Source organism: Equus przewalskii, chromosome 7 (assembly GCF_037783145.1).
Source record: "Equus przewalskii isolate Varuska chromosome 7, EquPr2, whole genome shotgun sequence".
NCBI lineage: Eukaryota > Metazoa > Chordata > Mammalia > Perissodactyla > Equidae > Equus > Equus przewalskii.
In genome coordinates this window covers 38,188,526-38,206,105 of record NC_091837.1, presented here as the reverse complement: position 1 = coordinate 38,206,105, position 17,580 = coordinate 38,188,526, and the positions used below count along the sequence as shown (strand labels likewise).

The window sequence follows — 17,580 nt, the reverse complement described above, 5'->3', positions numbered from 1 at the left end:
CAGTAGTATCTGCAAATAGGGCCTAGAGACACATGCCATTTGAGCAGCATCAAAGGCAGCCATGCTGTGTAGTCTGGACAATTCTCTTTAACAGACAGAAGTCTCTACTTTTACCACTTTATTGGGAAACCAGGACTTTTTGCAGAGCCTTCACTGATCTGGAATCAAATAGGGAATGCTGGAATCTTCTTATGTTTTGTCAGCTTTTCCTCTTGTGTACACATAGCAGTATTCTCAACCTAAGAAATCTCTTCACAAAATTCTATCCTACGGCTCTCAGCAGGGCACTAGGACACCGGTGGCATTGGACCACTCTGTCTGTGGCCTGGTATGCTTGCACGTGTTGGAAGGGTTGTTTGGGTATATGCGAAGCCCCAATCCCATCTCTAAGAGTAAAGTAGCGCATTTCCGCCCTGGGCTTGTCCCAGAAGTCACTGTGCATCTCTCACTCGTGCTGTGTAATAAAGATCCCTGGGGACTGCAGGTCAGAGTTTTAGGGATCAGAAAAACAGGAGGTCCAGAAACTATTGCTAACAGCCAGGATATCTGGCCAGGGGTCTTTTTGCTCAAGTAACAAAGCATGTTTGTAGTGTTAGATCTTGCATGGCAGACCCAGCCACGGGCTTAACTTAATCAGAGCATAAGAGGAAGAGAAAAGAAGCAGTCAAAAAGAATAACCAACTAGAAAAAAACATTTGAACTCACTTTTGGGGAAGGATTTTCCACAAAGAGGAGAAGAATGTTGTTCTATGCAGGTGTCACCATGAGCTCCAAAGGCTGACAGAGCAGTGACCCCTTGGGAGCGGCAGGGTCATGCTCTATGGCTCTGACCACTAGGTGGTACCTCAGGCGGGTGGCCAGGAAAAGAGCAAGCTGTGGGAGAGGGGGGACAGACTCTGGGTGGGAGGGGGAGGCGACAGGGAGGCGGTCTGTAGGCAGCATAAAGGCAAGGGAGTGGCCACGGAGGCTCAAGCTGCCTTTGCCTCAGTTCAGAGGAGTCCCTGTCCGGGGGTGATGGCATTTAGCCCCTGGTGCTGTCACAGCCGTGGATGCCAGGTGCCCAGGCTGAGCCAGTGTCCCAAGCCAGGGGCCCAAGGGCTGCCGTGCAAGAGAAGAAGCGCGAAGGAGAGCACTGGTAAATAGCCAGACTTTCTATTCACTTAAAATTGCCTTGAAAGGAATGCAAAATCATGCCAAATCTACTTGTAGAAGAGAGCTAGTTGAATATTTAAACAGCTTGATATGATGTTTAATATAATATAATTGGTTGCTATCTCTGATATACTCTGATAACTAGACCTAATTAACAAATGATTACAGTTTAATAAATACTTATTATTGATGATGAGAATGGTGACAGAAATTTTAACTCTTTCCCTAGATATGCTCTGAGTTTGGAGAGCAAAGGCTTTTTGAATATAAATCATGGGAGAAAAATTAGGCAGCAAAGGAGGGACTATCTTGCTCTCGAACTTGGTAAATTTCAATCCCTTGTTTCTTCATGCCAGACATATGTGGAACTTAGAAAGCTACCAGTCAGACTTTATGGAATTTCAAATGCAGAATTCAGAGAAAACATTTCTTGAGGGGAAAACAGCATCCTGTGTGGCTCAATTTTAACATGAATGTGCAAGCTAAATTTATGAATTGAAGACAGTAACTTTTATATGTGGTTATGCTCAAGTTAACGGGTCAACTTGGTTACAATCTTAGTTACAAAACAGAGACTGAATTCTAGTGGATTTTAGAAGTGTGAGAACAAATGTTAAGAATGCAACTGTCTGTCTCTCTTAAGAGAATATGGGCCCATATATCCTTCAGAAATCTGAGCTCACGTGAGCAAATGCAGTGCAGGAGCCTTAGGAATGTGAAAATCAGGAAACTGGGAGGGATTTTGTAGGTTGTGAGCTGGGGACACTTTTGAGAGTGAACTTGGGCCCCAGGCCAACAAGCATAAAACGTGAAGCTGTCCTGGGCACACTGAGATGTGTGGTCACTCCATGAAGAGGTATGTAAAAGAATGGAGCTTAAAGGAAGGAGGGCAGAGGAGGCTGGTGGAGATTCTGAGCCTGCCTGTGGGAGAGACACTCTTCCAGGAGTCAGGGATACAAGGCAGACGGGGCACGCTGGCCTCGCCCTGTGCATTGAGTCCATGCTGCCCTGTTCTTAGGCTGTGCTTGCTTTTAGCACGCTACTGTACTTTTTCGGTAGAGTGTTAACCTCTCTGGGTCATGAATTAAAACCTGTTTTACAGTAAATTTGCTGCCAGAAGAGGAGCAATGAATACTTCATTTCATCTTCATTTCTTGGATCTCAACCTGAATGCCACAGAAGGCAACCTTTCGGGGCCAAATGACAAGAGCAAGTTTTTGCCATGTGAAGAGATGGGCATCGCTGTGGAGGTGTTTCTGACTCTGGGTCTCATCAGCCTCTTGGAGAACATCTTGGTCATAGGTGCCATAGTGAAGAACAAGAACCTGCACTCTCCCATGTATTTCTTTGTGTGCAGTTTAGCAGTAGCTGACATGCTGGTGAGCATGTCCAATGCCTGGGAGACCATCACCATATACTTAATAAATAATAAGCATCTGGTGATAGCAGAAACCTTTGTGCGTCACATTGACAATGTGTTTGACTCCATGATCTGCATTTCCGTGGTGGCCTCCATGTGCAGTTTGCTGGCCATTGCAGTGGACAGGTACATCACCATCTTCTATGCCCTGCGCTACCACCACATCATGACAGTGAAGCGTTCCAGGGTGATCATTGCGTGCATCTGGACCTTTTGCACAGGCTGCGGTATTGTTTTCATCATTTACTATGAATCCACTTATGTCGTCATTTGCCTCATCTCCATGTTCTTCACCATGTTGTTCCTCATGGTGTCTCTGTATATACACATGTTCCTCCTGGCACAGACTCATGTCAAGAGGATAGCAGCTCTGTCTGGATACAGTTCTGTGCAGCAACGGACCAGCATGAAAGGTGCTGTCACCCTGACCATGCTGCTGGGTGTTTTCATCGTGTGCTGGGCTCCATTCTTTCTCCATCTTATTTTGATGATTTCTTGCCCTAGGAACCTCTACTGTTCTTGCTTTATGTCTCACTTCAATATGTACCTCATACTCATCATGTGTAATTCTGTGATCGATCCTCTGATATATGCCTTCCGCAGCCAAGAGATGCGGAAGACCTTTAAGGAGCTTATTTGTTGCCATGGCTTCAGAATGGCCTGCAGGTTCCCTAGCAGGTATTAAACAGGAAGTTCTCCTCCTGCAGCTCTCTTTTCTCCTTCCTTTGCCTTATGGCAAAGTCAGGTACGGCAAGGCAAAGCAGGAAAACTAGAAATCAAAACCGTGCATTCCCCTTATCTTCTTTCCATCTCGAATTTGTGCTTAAGATGCACCCTTTTTTTTTCTTCCTGTGGCAGTTGTTGGGTCAGACAAGTGCATGCCACTTATCCATTTTGCTAATGGTCTGTGACAATTTCTTGCTGTCCTGCTTTCCTCCTCCTTTTTCTCCTGCTCCCACCCATTTCTGGGGGCCTTGTCCATCCTCCATCTATTAAGTGCGTGCTCAGGGAAGGTAAAACCTCCTGGGTGCAACTCTAAGCGTGATGAAGAGCTGACAGTAATGGAAAGAAGTCTGTGAACATCTACATCGTTTCTGACTGCTTTCTCTCCCCAGAAGTAGTGCCATAACCTTGCTTGATGCTCCTGGAGTTGTGCATGCTTTGGGAGGCAGAATAGAGGGGTCGAATTCTTTCTATTTGACATTTCCTGTTCATTTGTTATAGGACATCTCTACAGCTCTCTTTTCCTGAACTTCTAGTTTTATGGCTTGTGTTCATAATTGTCCAAGGATGGAATTTCCTTAATTACCCTCTAGTCAATCATGTTTTTGCACTTACCCAGATATAAACCTTCATGTTCCAAACCTTGCCTCATGTGGTGTGAAAGACTCTCGACTCTTTCTTACTGTCCTATTCTGACTCACTCCAGGGTTTCCAAATGAGCATTTGAGGGCATGTCAGGGGCTCCAGGCACCCCTGTGCTGTGTGCAGCACATGCCTATAACCAAGCTATCTTTGATCTTCTCAGGGGCAAGTCTGTCTTGGAGTCTCAAACCCTGTTGCTGTATACTTTGCACATCGCACCTCAGTCTGACTCCAGCAGCCAGAGAAGGTCAGGTGCCTTCTCTAACCCAGGGAGTGCTGCCTTCTCCAAAGTAGAATGGAGTGAGAAAATCTGAGTTCAGGTCCTGACTCTGCCATTAACAGGTGATGTCTCCTTAGTCATCTCATTTCAGGTTCCACATCTGTGTTGACCTCACAGGATGGTCATGAGAACTACAGGAGAAAATGTGAGAACACCTTGAAAACTTGTAAAGAACCACAGGGATTGGCTATTTGTTTTCAAGAAGTGTTGCAGTGGGATAAATACTAGGTGAGGATGCAGAGGGCAGTGATCAGAGCAGTGGCTGGGAAACCAGGAGGCCTGTTTTGCCACACAGCAACTGTGTGACCTTTGGTATGTCTCTAACCTCTCCATCCCAGTGTTCTTATCTGCCGGCAAGGCTTGGTCCTTACAGCTCTTATATTCCATTTGATTATTTTTGGTGTTAATATCTTCTCTTTTCTTTTGGATATTCATGTCTAGACTGTTCCCAAATGAAGGACAAAGTGTGAATAAAGCAGTGGACCATTAGGGCCGCACAATGATGAGCTGTTGAAGCCTGTTGGGGCAAAGGAACTTCCTGGGTGGGTGTAGTACACAAAAATAACTTATAGACATGACCTCTCACCTTTGGCAGTTCGGAGTCCAGAAAATAATGATCCTGGCATGAGCAGGAAAGTGGATAAGACATCCAAATCTTTGGAAAATGGCAAATTGACAACTGAGGTTAGAAGATGCAGCCAGACCTTCAAATGTGTCCTGTTTCTTTTAGTGAATGGTCATGAGTGTATCCATGAATGTAAGTGATCTTCATGTAATGATAATGGGAAACCGCAGTCTGTTTTTACATGGGATATCTTAGGAACCTAGGTTCTGTGAAAGGTAGCCGCTTGGCTTTCCTGCTTATCTCTGTGGCCCTGTTGCCTGCAGCAGTTTCTGGTACAAAGCAGGCACTCAGTTGATGTTTGTTATTGTTGCTAAGCAAATGTGTATTTAATCTGCTGCCCAAGAACAGATTGCCAAGTAGCACTCACTGAGTGCTACCTGAGCTCACCAGAGTGCAGATCTTATGGGTGGAATCAAATTTTGGCCCTTGTGGTTTACACTGGTTCCATCTGGGAACTCAGTTCCCATTAGGCTCACTCTCTGCTCTGGGTGTTTCATGACTTCAGACAAGGTCTGACCTTTCTATAAAAGTCTTTAAGGAAATGCTCAGATGTCTTTTAATCTCCATATAATTAGTGCAGAAATAACCCAAGTGTTCAGATGTGTCTTCATTTGGAAGGAATACATGTACATAGTGACTTGGTAAATATCTGCAAATGAGCTAGCCCTTGGAATCCCAACACAAAGTCCCCTAATCAAAATATCCATTTCACTGTTGTATGGCATTTTATATTAACTCATTCTGTTTCTGTAGGAACTTTATTTGATGTAAAAATATGTGTTCAAATAAATGATTAATAAAATGCAAGGACCAGACCACCCACATGAACTGGTTTTTCTGATGTGTGATATTCAGAATGTTTTTGGTCTTCTTACCAATTTGTCAGCAGCTGCTGCAAAATGAGAAGGTATATTCATTGGTCAATTATGGTGAAGTATCCTTGACAGTATTTATCACCTGTAGGATGGCCATTTCTCAGTTCAAAATGATTTAACTCCTGAAAATAAAATAAAATTCTACACTTGACATTATACACTGCCCAAAAGTCTGTCTGTTAGTAAAAATGTAAGCATTTTGAAGATGTCACCTATCAGTACTCAGTGTGGGGCAAGAAGCAGTGGCTGTTAGAGACTCTCTGCTATCGAAGGACTGGTGGGGCATGAATTATTTCAAGTCTTGAATGTTTCAAGTTACATGGAAACATTGTCCACAATTCAAGATGCTACATATAAATAAGTGTGGATTTTTGAGGCTCAGACTATACGTGTTGTAAAATGAGGGCTGTGATACTCTCCCATGGTTGTAGTGGCAATTCTCCCTGGTAGATGCAGGGTGTATCAGAGTTTTGGGGTGAGAGTATAATTTTGAAAAGGTAGGTAGTCTCTACATCAGGTCCAGATGTGACTCCTCTTGATTTGGAAACCAATAGACTAAAAGGACAACTTATCTGATACCGTCCTCCAAGTCAATGGACAATGATGGAAAAAGGGACTACACACAGACACTCCCACTCCAGAAGAGGAAGAATAGGATCCATGGTATTACAGTTCCAGGGCTCACCAGCTACTGCTACCATATCGGACAGTGCAAATCCAGATCTATTTCCCAGGCTTGCTGCATGTTCCTCCTTTTTTGCCCCAAGGACTCTTTCTTGCTCTCATCTTAATTATGTATGCTTTGAGTCTATCAGGCTTTGAGGGAGAGTCATGCTCTTAGTTTCTTTTCTCTGATCCATTTTGTCCAGTTGAAAGGATTCACTGGATCCTTTTGATCCATCCTTATTGGACTTTACTCTGAGATGGCTTCCTTAATCCACTCAGGGGATTTTTGATGGTGGTGAAAGCTGTCCCCTTGATTTGATCCTAGTGTCTGATCTGAGTTTTAATTGGTCTATGTTGTTCAACTTTCTTAATTTTGTCTTTTACTTATTGGATTGAGAAGAGCTGTCTCTTCCCACTCTGAAGTCCCTGACTCTGGATTTTCTTGAATCTTTAAAAAAAACTTTTTTTATGGTGGTTTCAAATGTATCACTAAAGAATCCTATTTATTTATTTATTTACTTATAAAATTGTGGTAAAATATATATAACATAAAATTTTCCACCTTAACAATTTTTAAGTCTCCAGTTCAGTGGCATTAAGTGCATTCACATCGTTGGGCCACCACCTCGAATTCCTTTTACTCTTGCTTGCATTCAGTTAATTCTTTCCTTAGCTCATCTCTTTCTTGTAGTATCTCATTAAATGGAGACAACAGAAACCGACACAGAGTATTGATGTCATGTTTTCTAGCCTTTCCTCGTACAATTGTATATATTATACATCAGTCAAGCTGTCTTTTTTTCCACCACATAACAAGCATTACCATTCTTCCTTGCTCTCTGTACACCCATTTTAGGATTTGATCCAGTCATTTTTTTTTTTTAAAGATTTTATTTTTTTTTTCCTTTTTCTCCCCAAAGCTCCCCAGTACATAGTTGTATATTCTTCATTGTGGGTCCTTCTAGTTGTGGCATGTGGGACGCTGCCTCAGCGTGGTTTGATAAGCAGTGTCATGTCCGCGCCCAGGATTCGAACCAACGAAACACTGGGCCGCCTGCAGCGGAGCGCACGAACTTAACCACTCGGCCACGGGGCCAGCCCCTTGATCCAGTCATTTTTAAGTAACAGTTTCTGTGCTCGTCAGGATAATCTAGGCCAGTGCTTCTCGAACTTGAATAGCCATAGGAAACATGAGGAGAGCTTGTTAAAATGTGGATTTAGATCTGTTGGATCTGGAGTAGGAGCTGCGAGTTTGCATTTTTAACAAGCTCCCAGATGTTGATGGTCCAGGGGCAGCATTTTGAAAACCAATGCTATCCTGTAGAAACAAACAGCTCCCAAGTCTCAGTGACTTAATATAACAAACATTCATTTTCCCATTATGTTACATGCTCAGCACAAATTAGCAAGGAGTCATATTGTAATTACTCAAGAATCCAGGATGATGGAAGCCCCATCCTGACACGTACTTGCATGTGAGTTTCTATTTCCACTCACATTTCCATTGTCAAAATAAATTCCATGATATAACATCAAAGTGAGCTGGGGAATCAATCCTACCATGCACCTGGGAGGAGGCAAACTGCACATTGGAGAATAGCGCTTACCGCATGCTCAGCATGATGCCAAGAGCGTGGCCGTTCAGTGTCTCTGTCCTCAAGGAGCTAACAGGCCAAGAACCATTATAATAATCATATGTGTGGGAAAGTACGCTCCACGTAATTAAAAACAAACTTGTGTGGCATGGTGTAATATTGTGATGCATAATAAGAAATATATATTTGGTCTTTGTCCCCATTCCTGGCACAGAGCTCCTCAAACCCTTGGAATTTTCTAAGTGATGAGAGCTATAAATGTGTCTTTTGTTATGTTAATGATATGACTTTCAGAATGCCCCTAAAGGATTTGGAATCACCTAAGGATGGGAGCTGGTCACCAGAGAAACCAACCACATGAGTAGAGGGTTGGAACTTCCCATCACATCTCTTGTCCTCCCATCCCCATCTTCACAGAGGATAGAGGGCTGGAGGTTGAGTTAAATCACTCACGACTAACTATTTAATCAATTATGCCTATGTAATGAAGCCTGCATAAAAGCCCAGAAGGACAGGCTGCAGAGAGCTTCCAGGTTGGTGAACACGTGGAGATTCTGGGAGAGTGGTGTGCTCAGAGAGCACTGAAGCTCCATGCCCCTTCTCCATACATTGCCATATGCATCTCTTCCATCTGGCTGTTCCTGAGTTATATCCTTTTAGAATAAACCAATAATCTAGTAAGTAAAATGTTTTTCTGAGTCCTGTGAGCCTTTCTGGCACAATTAATCAAATCCAAGGAGGGGTCATGGCAACCTCCCATCTATAGCCAGTGGCTCAGAAGCACAGGTGAAACTGGACTTGTGATTGGCGTCTGAATGGGGACGGGGAAGTCTGTAGGACTAAGCCCTTACCCTGTGAGATCTGATGCTAACTCCGGGTAGGCAGTGTCGGAATTGAGTTGAATCGTGGGACACCCAGCTGGTGTCAGAGCATTAGTTGGTAGTGTGTGAAAAACACACACATGTAGTAATTGGTGTCAGAATTAGAGTAGTATGTAGCTTATTATAGCTGTACGGAATGAGGGATATGGCGCATTCCCTCGGCAGTAGCACTGATACTCACAGGTGGTTGAGGGGCGCCATAGCAAAGTTTTGGGATGAGGGCATGAGTTTGAAAAAGCTTCTAAGGTGATTAGGATATATTTGGCTCTTTCCTTCTTCCCCATTGAGAATCACTGTTGTGTAAAATTTGAGAGAGGAAATATTAGAACTAGTAAAATCAAGGGAGATTAAAGCATGAGCACGTTATATAAATCCTCCAGGAATGGGTTGGATTTGCACAGTTATGGAAGAAAAGCGAACATGGGGTGGGAAAGTACTTGGGTAAAAGCTGATGCTCATTAGTGGTGAAATAGCCTAACTAGAGCCAATGGTATGTGTTGGGCAAGAGTAGAAAATCACTAAAGTGTACCAGAAATTATAGAGAGAGGATTATATGGGTCTTGAAAACCAAGGAGAAGACTCTATCTTATGCTTGTTTTATAGGAACTAAGGAGCCATTGGAAGTTTTTCTTTCTTTTAAAATACATGGCCATGATCCAATAAAATCTGTGCCTGTACATTAGTTTGATGGCAAATTTGAGTTAATGCCAGGAGAGGTGGGAGGCAGGCTGTTGCAGTCAGACAAGGTGCAGGCCTGAGGGCCTGGACTGGGTGTGCAGTGGGTGGAGAGGACAGGAAGTCACTCTAAAGGAAGGATCTCTACCCAGTCAACTACCAAGCTTTACAAAAAGGGACTCAGATTCTAGTTTGCCAGTTACTGCTACTCTCTTCCTACGTTATGTTGGTTTTTCTCTCAATGTTCAAGAAAAGTACGTTCAGAGTTTTTGGCCTAAATTGAGTGCTAATTCTTATGTTCTTTTCCTGTTATCTTTCAGATCACAACTTGCTCTGTGTCTGTCTCATCCCTTCTTCTTCAATCCACCCTTCTTCCTTTTTTTTTCTTTTTTGCATCACTACTCTTACCTGGAGAACAAATGAACTTTTTAAGACTTTTAAGTCTAGTTCTAAAGAAAAGACTTGACTGCATGTTTTCCACGTATTGGCTTTTGCCCTTACCAGTAATACACATTTTAAGTAGAGTATATTAAGATTCTTGTGAGTTGATGCATAAATAAGGCAGACTTGACCCCTTACGTGCATCCTTGCTTTACACTAGAGAATGCCTCAGTCAAATCAGCAGAATCTGGGGCACAATCACGTAATTAGAAGCAATGAAGTATGACAGCAGAAGTGTGTAAAAGCATCCTTAGGATCTCCCAACAGAAACCTGACAGCTTTTCAAGCTGGTTCTCTATTTTTGTCTCCTTCTCTTTACCACTAAACTGCTTGCCTACTGTTCCTTTCTACCCGAGGACCACTGGGCCCGTGACAACGTGGCATCAACCCTCCCCACCCTACTGACCTACCATTCACCAATTCCAAACACCTTTCTGTCTCTACCCTCTTTGTCTCCACAATATTTTAAATTCTTGTCTGCTTCTTAAGACTTCCTTAGCTTCCAAAACACTCCCTGTCCTGTTCTGGACCACTTTCCGGTGCAAACATCCTTACCTTCTCTGGCTCTTTGATCTCTCTCATCTCCCACACTTAGGCTTGCCTTGAGATTGTATCTTTAGAATTTTTCCTTTTATCTTATAATTTTTCTCTCTGTTGTCTCATCAACATGTATGATTTTGACTCTCTCTAGGTATACGATTCCCACATCCTTTATCTCCAGCCTTAACTTCTCTTCTAAGCTTCTGCTTGGTGTTTTAGGAAAATGCACACAAGGAATCTAGGAATCTTAATCTTTGCCTTATAAGCTCCTCTTCCCGCCTCCCCTACATTGGTGGAACCATTTCCCGTGTCCCTAAGTCCAAAGACCTTGGGATTCTCTCAGGCTCCTTTCTCTCCCTTGACATCTCTATAGAATCAGTTGGAAAACCCTGTAGGATCTGCAGCCGAAATGTCTTATGCCTTAATTCCTCTTCCCATCCCCATGGCCACAAACTGGGCCAGTCTTGTTATCTTTAAGTTTGGATTTTTTTTTTTTGAGGAAGATTAGCCCTGCGCTAACTGCTGCCAATCCTCCTCTTTTTCTGAGGAAGATTAGCCCTGAGCTAACATCCATGCCCACCTTCCTCTACTTTATACGTGGGATGCCTACCACGGCATGGCTTTTGCCAAGCGGTGGCATGTCTGTACCTGGGATCCGAATTTGTGAACCCCAGGCTGCTGAGAAGCGGAACAGGTGAACTTAACCACTGTGCCACCAGGCCAGCCCCTAAGTTTGGAATTTGAGTAACATCTAAACTACTTCCAGTCTCTTCCTCTGCTGACCCCCCCACAACCTCCCAAAGTGCTGCTTTGCTAGTGTCATTCCTACTATTCAGAAACCTTCAAAAGCCCCCAGTGCTTGCCTCATTAGGTACCCAGTCCTCACCCTTACCTTAAATGATCTCCAAAATATTGGCTAATCTTCCAATCATCCTACACATCAATAAAATGAGACTGCTCTGAACATGACTTATGCTTTTCTGCTTCCAGGTTTTGTTTAAGCTGTTCAATCTGCTGGGAACAACCTCTCAACGTCTGTGTGAGCCTTCAAGCACATCTCAAATGCCTCTTCCTCCGTGACTCCACAGCCACACCTCACTGTGGTGCACATTCTGCCAGGTAGGTAAGACAGAGGTTTTTTATGAGGAAGATTAGCCCTGAGCTAACATCCACTCCCAATCCTCCTCTTTTTGCTGAGGAAGACTGGCCCTGAGCTAACATCCATGCCCATCTTCCTCTATTTTATACATGGGATGCCTACCATAGCATGGTTTGACCAGTGGTGCATAGGTCTGCACTGGGATCCCAACGGGCAAACCCTGCCCACCAAAGTGGAGCACGCAAACTTAACCACCGGGTTGGCTCCCAGAGATAGTTTTTATGTCCTCTATCAGAACATTACAATCTCTGTCTGCATTTTTTCTTTGTCTCATTAGGACAGTGCTGTCCAAGAGAACTTTTCGTGATGATGGAAATGTTCTCCATCTGCCCTGTCCACTATAGCAGCCACTAGCTACATGTAGCAATTGAGAATTTATTATATGGCTAGTGTGACTGAGGACTTTAATCTTTAATTTAATTTAAATTTACACTTAAATAACCGTATGTGGCTAGTGACTGCCACATTGGACAGCAGAGAATTAAGAATTTGATTCATTTCATGTAACAGAAAAACTGCAAACAGTGACCTACTTGAGATGGAAGTTTATTTCTCTTTTACAGAAAAATACTCTGGAGGTAGGCATTTCAAGGCTAAAATGGAGCTCTAGGGTGCCATAAAGAATCAAGGCTTCTATCATTCTCAAGATCAATTCATGGTCCAAAATGGCAGCTGAATATCTAGCCGTCATATCCAAATTATAGGCTTGAACAAAAGGAAAGACAGTCAGGAACATCAGCTTTTCATTACAAATATTTTTCTTCAACTCTGGGAAATTGTCTTCTATTATTTCCTCGATTGCAGTCATGCGCCACGTAATGATATTTTGATCAACAATGAACGGCATACACAACGGTGATCCCATAAGATTGGTCCCATATAGCCTAGTGTAGGAGGCTATACCATCTAGATTTGTGTAAGTACACTCTGTGATGTTCACACAATGATGAAATCGCTTAATGACGCATTTTTCAGAATGTATCCCTGTCGTTAAGACCTCAACTTTTTCTTCTTTGCCCCATGTCTTCTATTGAACTTTTAACTTGGCAATTATATTTTTAATTCCTATGACTTCTTATTTATCTTTTCCTTGCCTTCTTTTCATAGCAAACTGTTTTTGAATTCATAGATCCATGTCTTGTCTAATCTCTCTAAAGATAAATTGGCTTTTTAAAAATTCTGTCCTCTTACATGAATCACTTTTTTCTCCAAAGTCAATGATTCTATCAATCTTGCTCCTTCCCATTTGTATTGCTCATTTCCCTCAATTGCTGGGTGATCCTAGATTTTCCATTCATAGGTGTAAATGAAGGAGTGGGCGTGTTTGAATTAGTACTTGGATGGGGTTCCCTGATGCTCTCCCGGATGAAGAAGCCTGATTGAGTGGCTGTCTGTCAGTAGGTGGGGCACATCGATTGTCAGATGGTACCTGAAGAGTGTGAACAGACTAATGGGCTGGGCAACCCCCACCCCTCTGAGCTAAAATGGGAGGGGATTTACTCTGGTGGTCTGCTCCTCACTCTGGGAAGCCGACTCCTCCTGGTGTCCTCCTGGGTACTTTGGGAGGTATTATTTTACATTCGCTTCAAAGATTCCCTCAGTGGTACAGTGGATAGGCCATGCCATGGTTCTGCAGATAGTTCTTATATGTAACACCTCAATTTCTTCCTTTCTTCCCTCCTGGCTCCCATTCTGCTGACCCCGGTGGGCTCTGCTGTGAAAAACTGGTGGATTCCATTCCAGTCTTCTCTCTGCTGTCCCCTGGGCTGTGATCCCCTTAGTCTGTTTATTTGTCAATATGACTCCGTCTACCCTCCCGCTCCTGAAATTCATCAGAAGTTTTAGTCTTCTGACATCTCCCATCCTGTTTCAGCACTTTTATGAATTCCTTGCCTTTTATTCTTTTACTGTCATTTCCGTGGGTTTTCAGGAAGAAGTGGAGATAGATACTTAAATGAAAAATCCATTTGAGCTACATTTTGGGGCTAGCAGGCTCAGTCTTCTGTGCAAAGCAGAAAGGCAGGAGACTGCCCAGATTCCAGGGTCTGGTTTTAACTCTGGTCCAACTTGCAATCACATGGCCACACCCAGAACAAGAGCCTTTGCCAACATCAAGGAGGTTCAGGAGTCTTGCCTCACCTTGGCACCCTGGTCACTTTTCTATTGTCTTTCTTCTTAGCTTGACTCCCAACTAGAGAGAGCAAAGCAATCGGTCAATTCAAACAAAGACCTTAGGGGCCGACCTGGTGGCGCAGCGGTTAAGTGCTCACGTTCTGCTTCAGTGGCCCAGGGTTCGCCGGTTCGGTTCCCCTGGTTGGACACGGCACCGCTTGGCACACCATGCTATGGTAGGCATCCCACATATAAAGTAGAGGAAGATGGGCACGGATGTTAGCTCAGGGCCAGGCGTCCTCAGCAAAAAGAGGAGGATTGGTGGTGGATGTTAGCTCAGGGCTAATCTTCCTTAAAAAAAAAATTCTCAGCTAAAGAAAAAAAGTTGTTTTATAACTGGGTTGTCCAGAAGCTGCTTTCATGGTTTCAGGCATCTAAAGTCTTTACATCCAAAAGGGACACCTTATGGCTAACTGTTCAGGATCATTATATAATATGACGTGGTCTGGAAGCAGCAGCATCTCCTCAGCAGGGTCATGGGGGATAGTGGCTCTGGGCTTCCTCCAGCCACTTCTGGGGGTGCAGCAGCATGGCTTTTACCGAGACCTAAGGGACCGGTGACCTGCTTGTGGGTCCATTTGCCCGGAGCTGCTCGCGCCAACAGAATAAGACCGGGTTCCGAATGTTACCGAAACCAAAGTGGGTTCCCTCCTGGTGAGTTAAATCAGACTCTTCACCAGAAGTAGTTGTCTCACAAAGTAAGGTATATTTGCAGCAGATAGGAGACCATGAGGAACCATTTCCAGAGTCATGGTGTCGCTGAACAAAGGGAAGCAGGGACATTTATTTCGGATGGGGAATGAATATTCAAAAGGGAGAGGTGGGAATTCATTTGCACAGGCTCAGTTGGAAAACATGCTTCCACACACACTGCAGGTTATGGTAATAAGGCCTAAGCTTCTCCTGGAGAGATCTAGCATTATAAATAAGGCAAGGTCATAGGGATAGTTCTGTGGTGAGGCTTGGTCTGTTTCAGGGGGGTTGGTGATTGCATCTCCTTAACATAACAAAAGGAAAAAGAACAATTTGGAAAAACAGTTAAAATATCCAAAACCACCCTTGAGTTCCTTAGGGTAACTAGTCAGTGACAAAATCCCTCCTCCAGTTTTTGCCCTGCTCCTCATTCTCGAGGGGCACAGGTCAAAGGTCCATCTTCTGTACTTGCTTCCTGCTGAGCATGGGTATTGTCATAGGGACCAGTAGAGGAGCAGAATTTCCAGCTAATCTCAAATAGGTTTGTGGGTCACCTCAGGCATTGCCCTGAGTTGTTCGTAACAACCGCCTGTAATTTTATAGCCTCAATGCATTTAGTACGTTTAGGATCTGGGCATGCTTGCCCCCTCTCTCTAGATTCCACCAGCTTTTTTATTGTCTACATACTGGGTTGTCCAACCTTCTCTGATGGATCTAGTCTTGCTGCCTAGGAAAATGCAAGCTTCTTGAAAGCATACTGTGCCTAAACGATATGGGGTTGGTGTGGATCCAGGACAGAGCCTGGGGTGGATAGCCAGCCACTCAAAGGTTGACAAGTCATTGGGATTTACGTATCTGTACAGTGTCACCGAAACAAGAGTTTCAAATCAGAGTGGTTTGCAGGAAAACTTGGAGTCATCAATTGTTTTTGATGATCTCTCTTGTTCACGCGTGGGAGCCTTTTTCATCCTTGTGTGATGCATAGAGGGGTGACTCCTTCTAATTTTAGAGAAGAGTAAGTAATTAGTAACACCAAGCCCGGCCGTACCCAAATAGGATTTAGCTGATCTTGGGACAAACCGCTTTTCCAAGTTTTAAGATAGCGTGAGCATTCTTAAGGAGTCCCTAAGCTGTTCGTTTGGGGACTTGAATCTTCCCCTGATGGTTTATCATCCAGCCCTTGACTATTGGGGGTGATGAGGACCAAGGCTGCCCCAGGGAGTGAAACCCACGGTGCCGTGCCCTACATACTGATCAATATCATCTTCCGGGAAGCATAGGACGCCCTGACTTAATCCGATCTGATTTCTTATTTAAAGTTGTAGGACCACCCAATAACCAGACCCCCACCTAGACTGCTACCATTTTAACGATTTTTTTCATGATCTTTCCTTTGTCTTGTAAAGAAATAACTCACATATCTATGCCTTACAAATTTAGCTCTAACCCTCAACACATTGCATCTTTTCCTGCCTGTGGGTCCTGTCCCCATGCCAGCAGCTCTTTACTGCCCATGGGTCCTGTCCCCAAGCCTGCAGCTCTTACTGCCCATGGGTCCTGTCTCCGTGCTACTCCATGCTATTCTCTAAATAAAAGAGCACTACTGCCAGACCTTGAGAGTCCGAGAAATCTTTCTTTCGACTCTCGACTCACTGAGCCCGCATCATTGGGGACCACTGGTAACCATGTGTAGTGGCTTCCCTTATGTCACCAGGAGAATAGACTAGTGTAAATTCATAGAAGGGTAGAACGGGAATTAATGGTTTGCTTCTGGAGACGTCTGTGGCTGGCATTCATGTCTGGGCAAGTGTGGGTAACAGGCCCATTGGAATCAGGGAGGAGGGAAACTGGGTTTAAGGTATGATGGAGTTTTAAAGAAATCTGAGGAAAATCTAGCAGCATAGCTTGATATTGTAGTATTCTATTCTGGGATGGGCATAGATGTCCTCTAGCTTCTAGTAGGCTAGAGCCTTGTTGGGGGGTCCACACCATCAGAGGTTGGCCCATAGTCAGTTGTTCTGCTTTCTTGATTAAGAGGCAGGTGGCAGCTACAGCTCTCAAGCATGGGAGCCATCCTTTCACCATGGTCTCTAGTGTGGGGGACTGGTCTTGGCCACGCCAAGATATGTCTCTTTGGCATGAGGATATTTGAGGCTGGTTTCTTTGCAGACAGGAAAGCAACTGAAAAGTTGAATTTACTTACCCTCTGTAAGAGACATTTACATTGTAAAGGAACTCTCCATCTGTAAAGGTATCTACCTCTCTACCAGGAAGAAGGGAGATGACCTTATCTCTAGAAACTCTTAATCAATGCCAAAGGCAAGGACTTAAATCTGCATGTTTGTTGTGCTTATCTGGTGGCCTCCTGTGGCTGGTTCCCCCCACCCCCAGCGTCCTCCTTTATCTTTAGCTGGATGTGATGGTTGGGGTGGTGGTTTCAGCCATTTTGGTGGGTTGCTCGGCTTGCCTGGGCCTCTCCCATGTGTGCATTGACTGGTAAAGATGGCAAGCCGTGGGATGTGTTGGAGAACATGAGGTAGCCATTTGGTGTAAACCTAATTTGGCTTGACCTTGTCTTTCCAAAAGGGCCTGACCGAGGCCGTTGAGCATGCATTGTATGTCTGCTTTAGATATTCCCTATGGCAAGAAGAAAGGCCCTTGAGATAAAGGTGACTTCCCTCCCCCTCCCAACGTTGGCGTTTCTTTAAGGATTAAGCATCTTTCCTTAGGCTAGGAACTGATTGCTGCGCTCACCTGTGACCACCCAGCTTGAGACAATAGACTTGCCTCCTGCTACGCCCACCAAGATAGCAGACGCACTATCTGCTGTGTCCATCAAGCGCTGTGCCAACAGGGCAATCTTGTGACAACTGTGAGAGGGACATTTCAATCATATGTGAAATATCTTGTTTGGGGGTATATAACCACTCTGTGCACCCACTTCTTCGGTGCCCTTTCTTCCTTCGGGAAGAAAGGCCCCAGGCCATGGTCCTCATAAAGCTTTGTTTAATTTTCTCCTGCTAGTCTGTCTCATGTGAATT

General features: G+C 44.1%; 1 protein-coding gene and 1 long non-coding RNA gene across 2 annotated transcripts in view; both read left to right on the top strand.

Annotated features, from left to right (window-relative positions):
• The window catches only part of LOC139084799 (uncharacterized), a 109,191-nt gene that overhangs the window by 15,433 nt on the left and 76,178 nt on the right, over window positions 1-17,580 (top strand). Inside the window, exon 2 of the long non-coding RNA XR_011542551.1 lies at window positions 11,506-11,634. This is a non-coding gene — a long non-coding RNA (uncharacterized lncRNA). The remainder of the gene's footprint in view (window positions 1-11,505; window positions 11,635-17,580) is intronic.
• MC5R (melanocortin 5 receptor) lies at window positions 966-5,873 on the top strand. Its single transcript, XM_008526341.2, has 2 exons — window positions 966-1,135; window positions 2,255-5,873. Exons 1-2 carry the CDS (start codon window positions 1,050-1,052, stop codon window positions 3,255-3,257), a joined length of 1,089 nt encoding a protein of 362 aa, XP_008524563.1. The 5' UTR covers window positions 966-1,049; the 3' UTR covers window positions 3,258-5,873.

Excerpts from the sequence above, each read along its gene's own strand:
- MC5R (XM_008526341.2), top strand. The coding sequence starts at position 1,050 with ATGCCAGGTGCCCAGGCTGAGCCAGTGTCCCAAGCCAGGGGCCCAAGG. Across the intron at positions 1,136-2,254 it reads AAGCGCGAAGGAGAGCACTG|TAAATTTGCTGCCAGAAGAG; the intron begins GTAAATAGCCAG and ends CCTGTTTTACAG.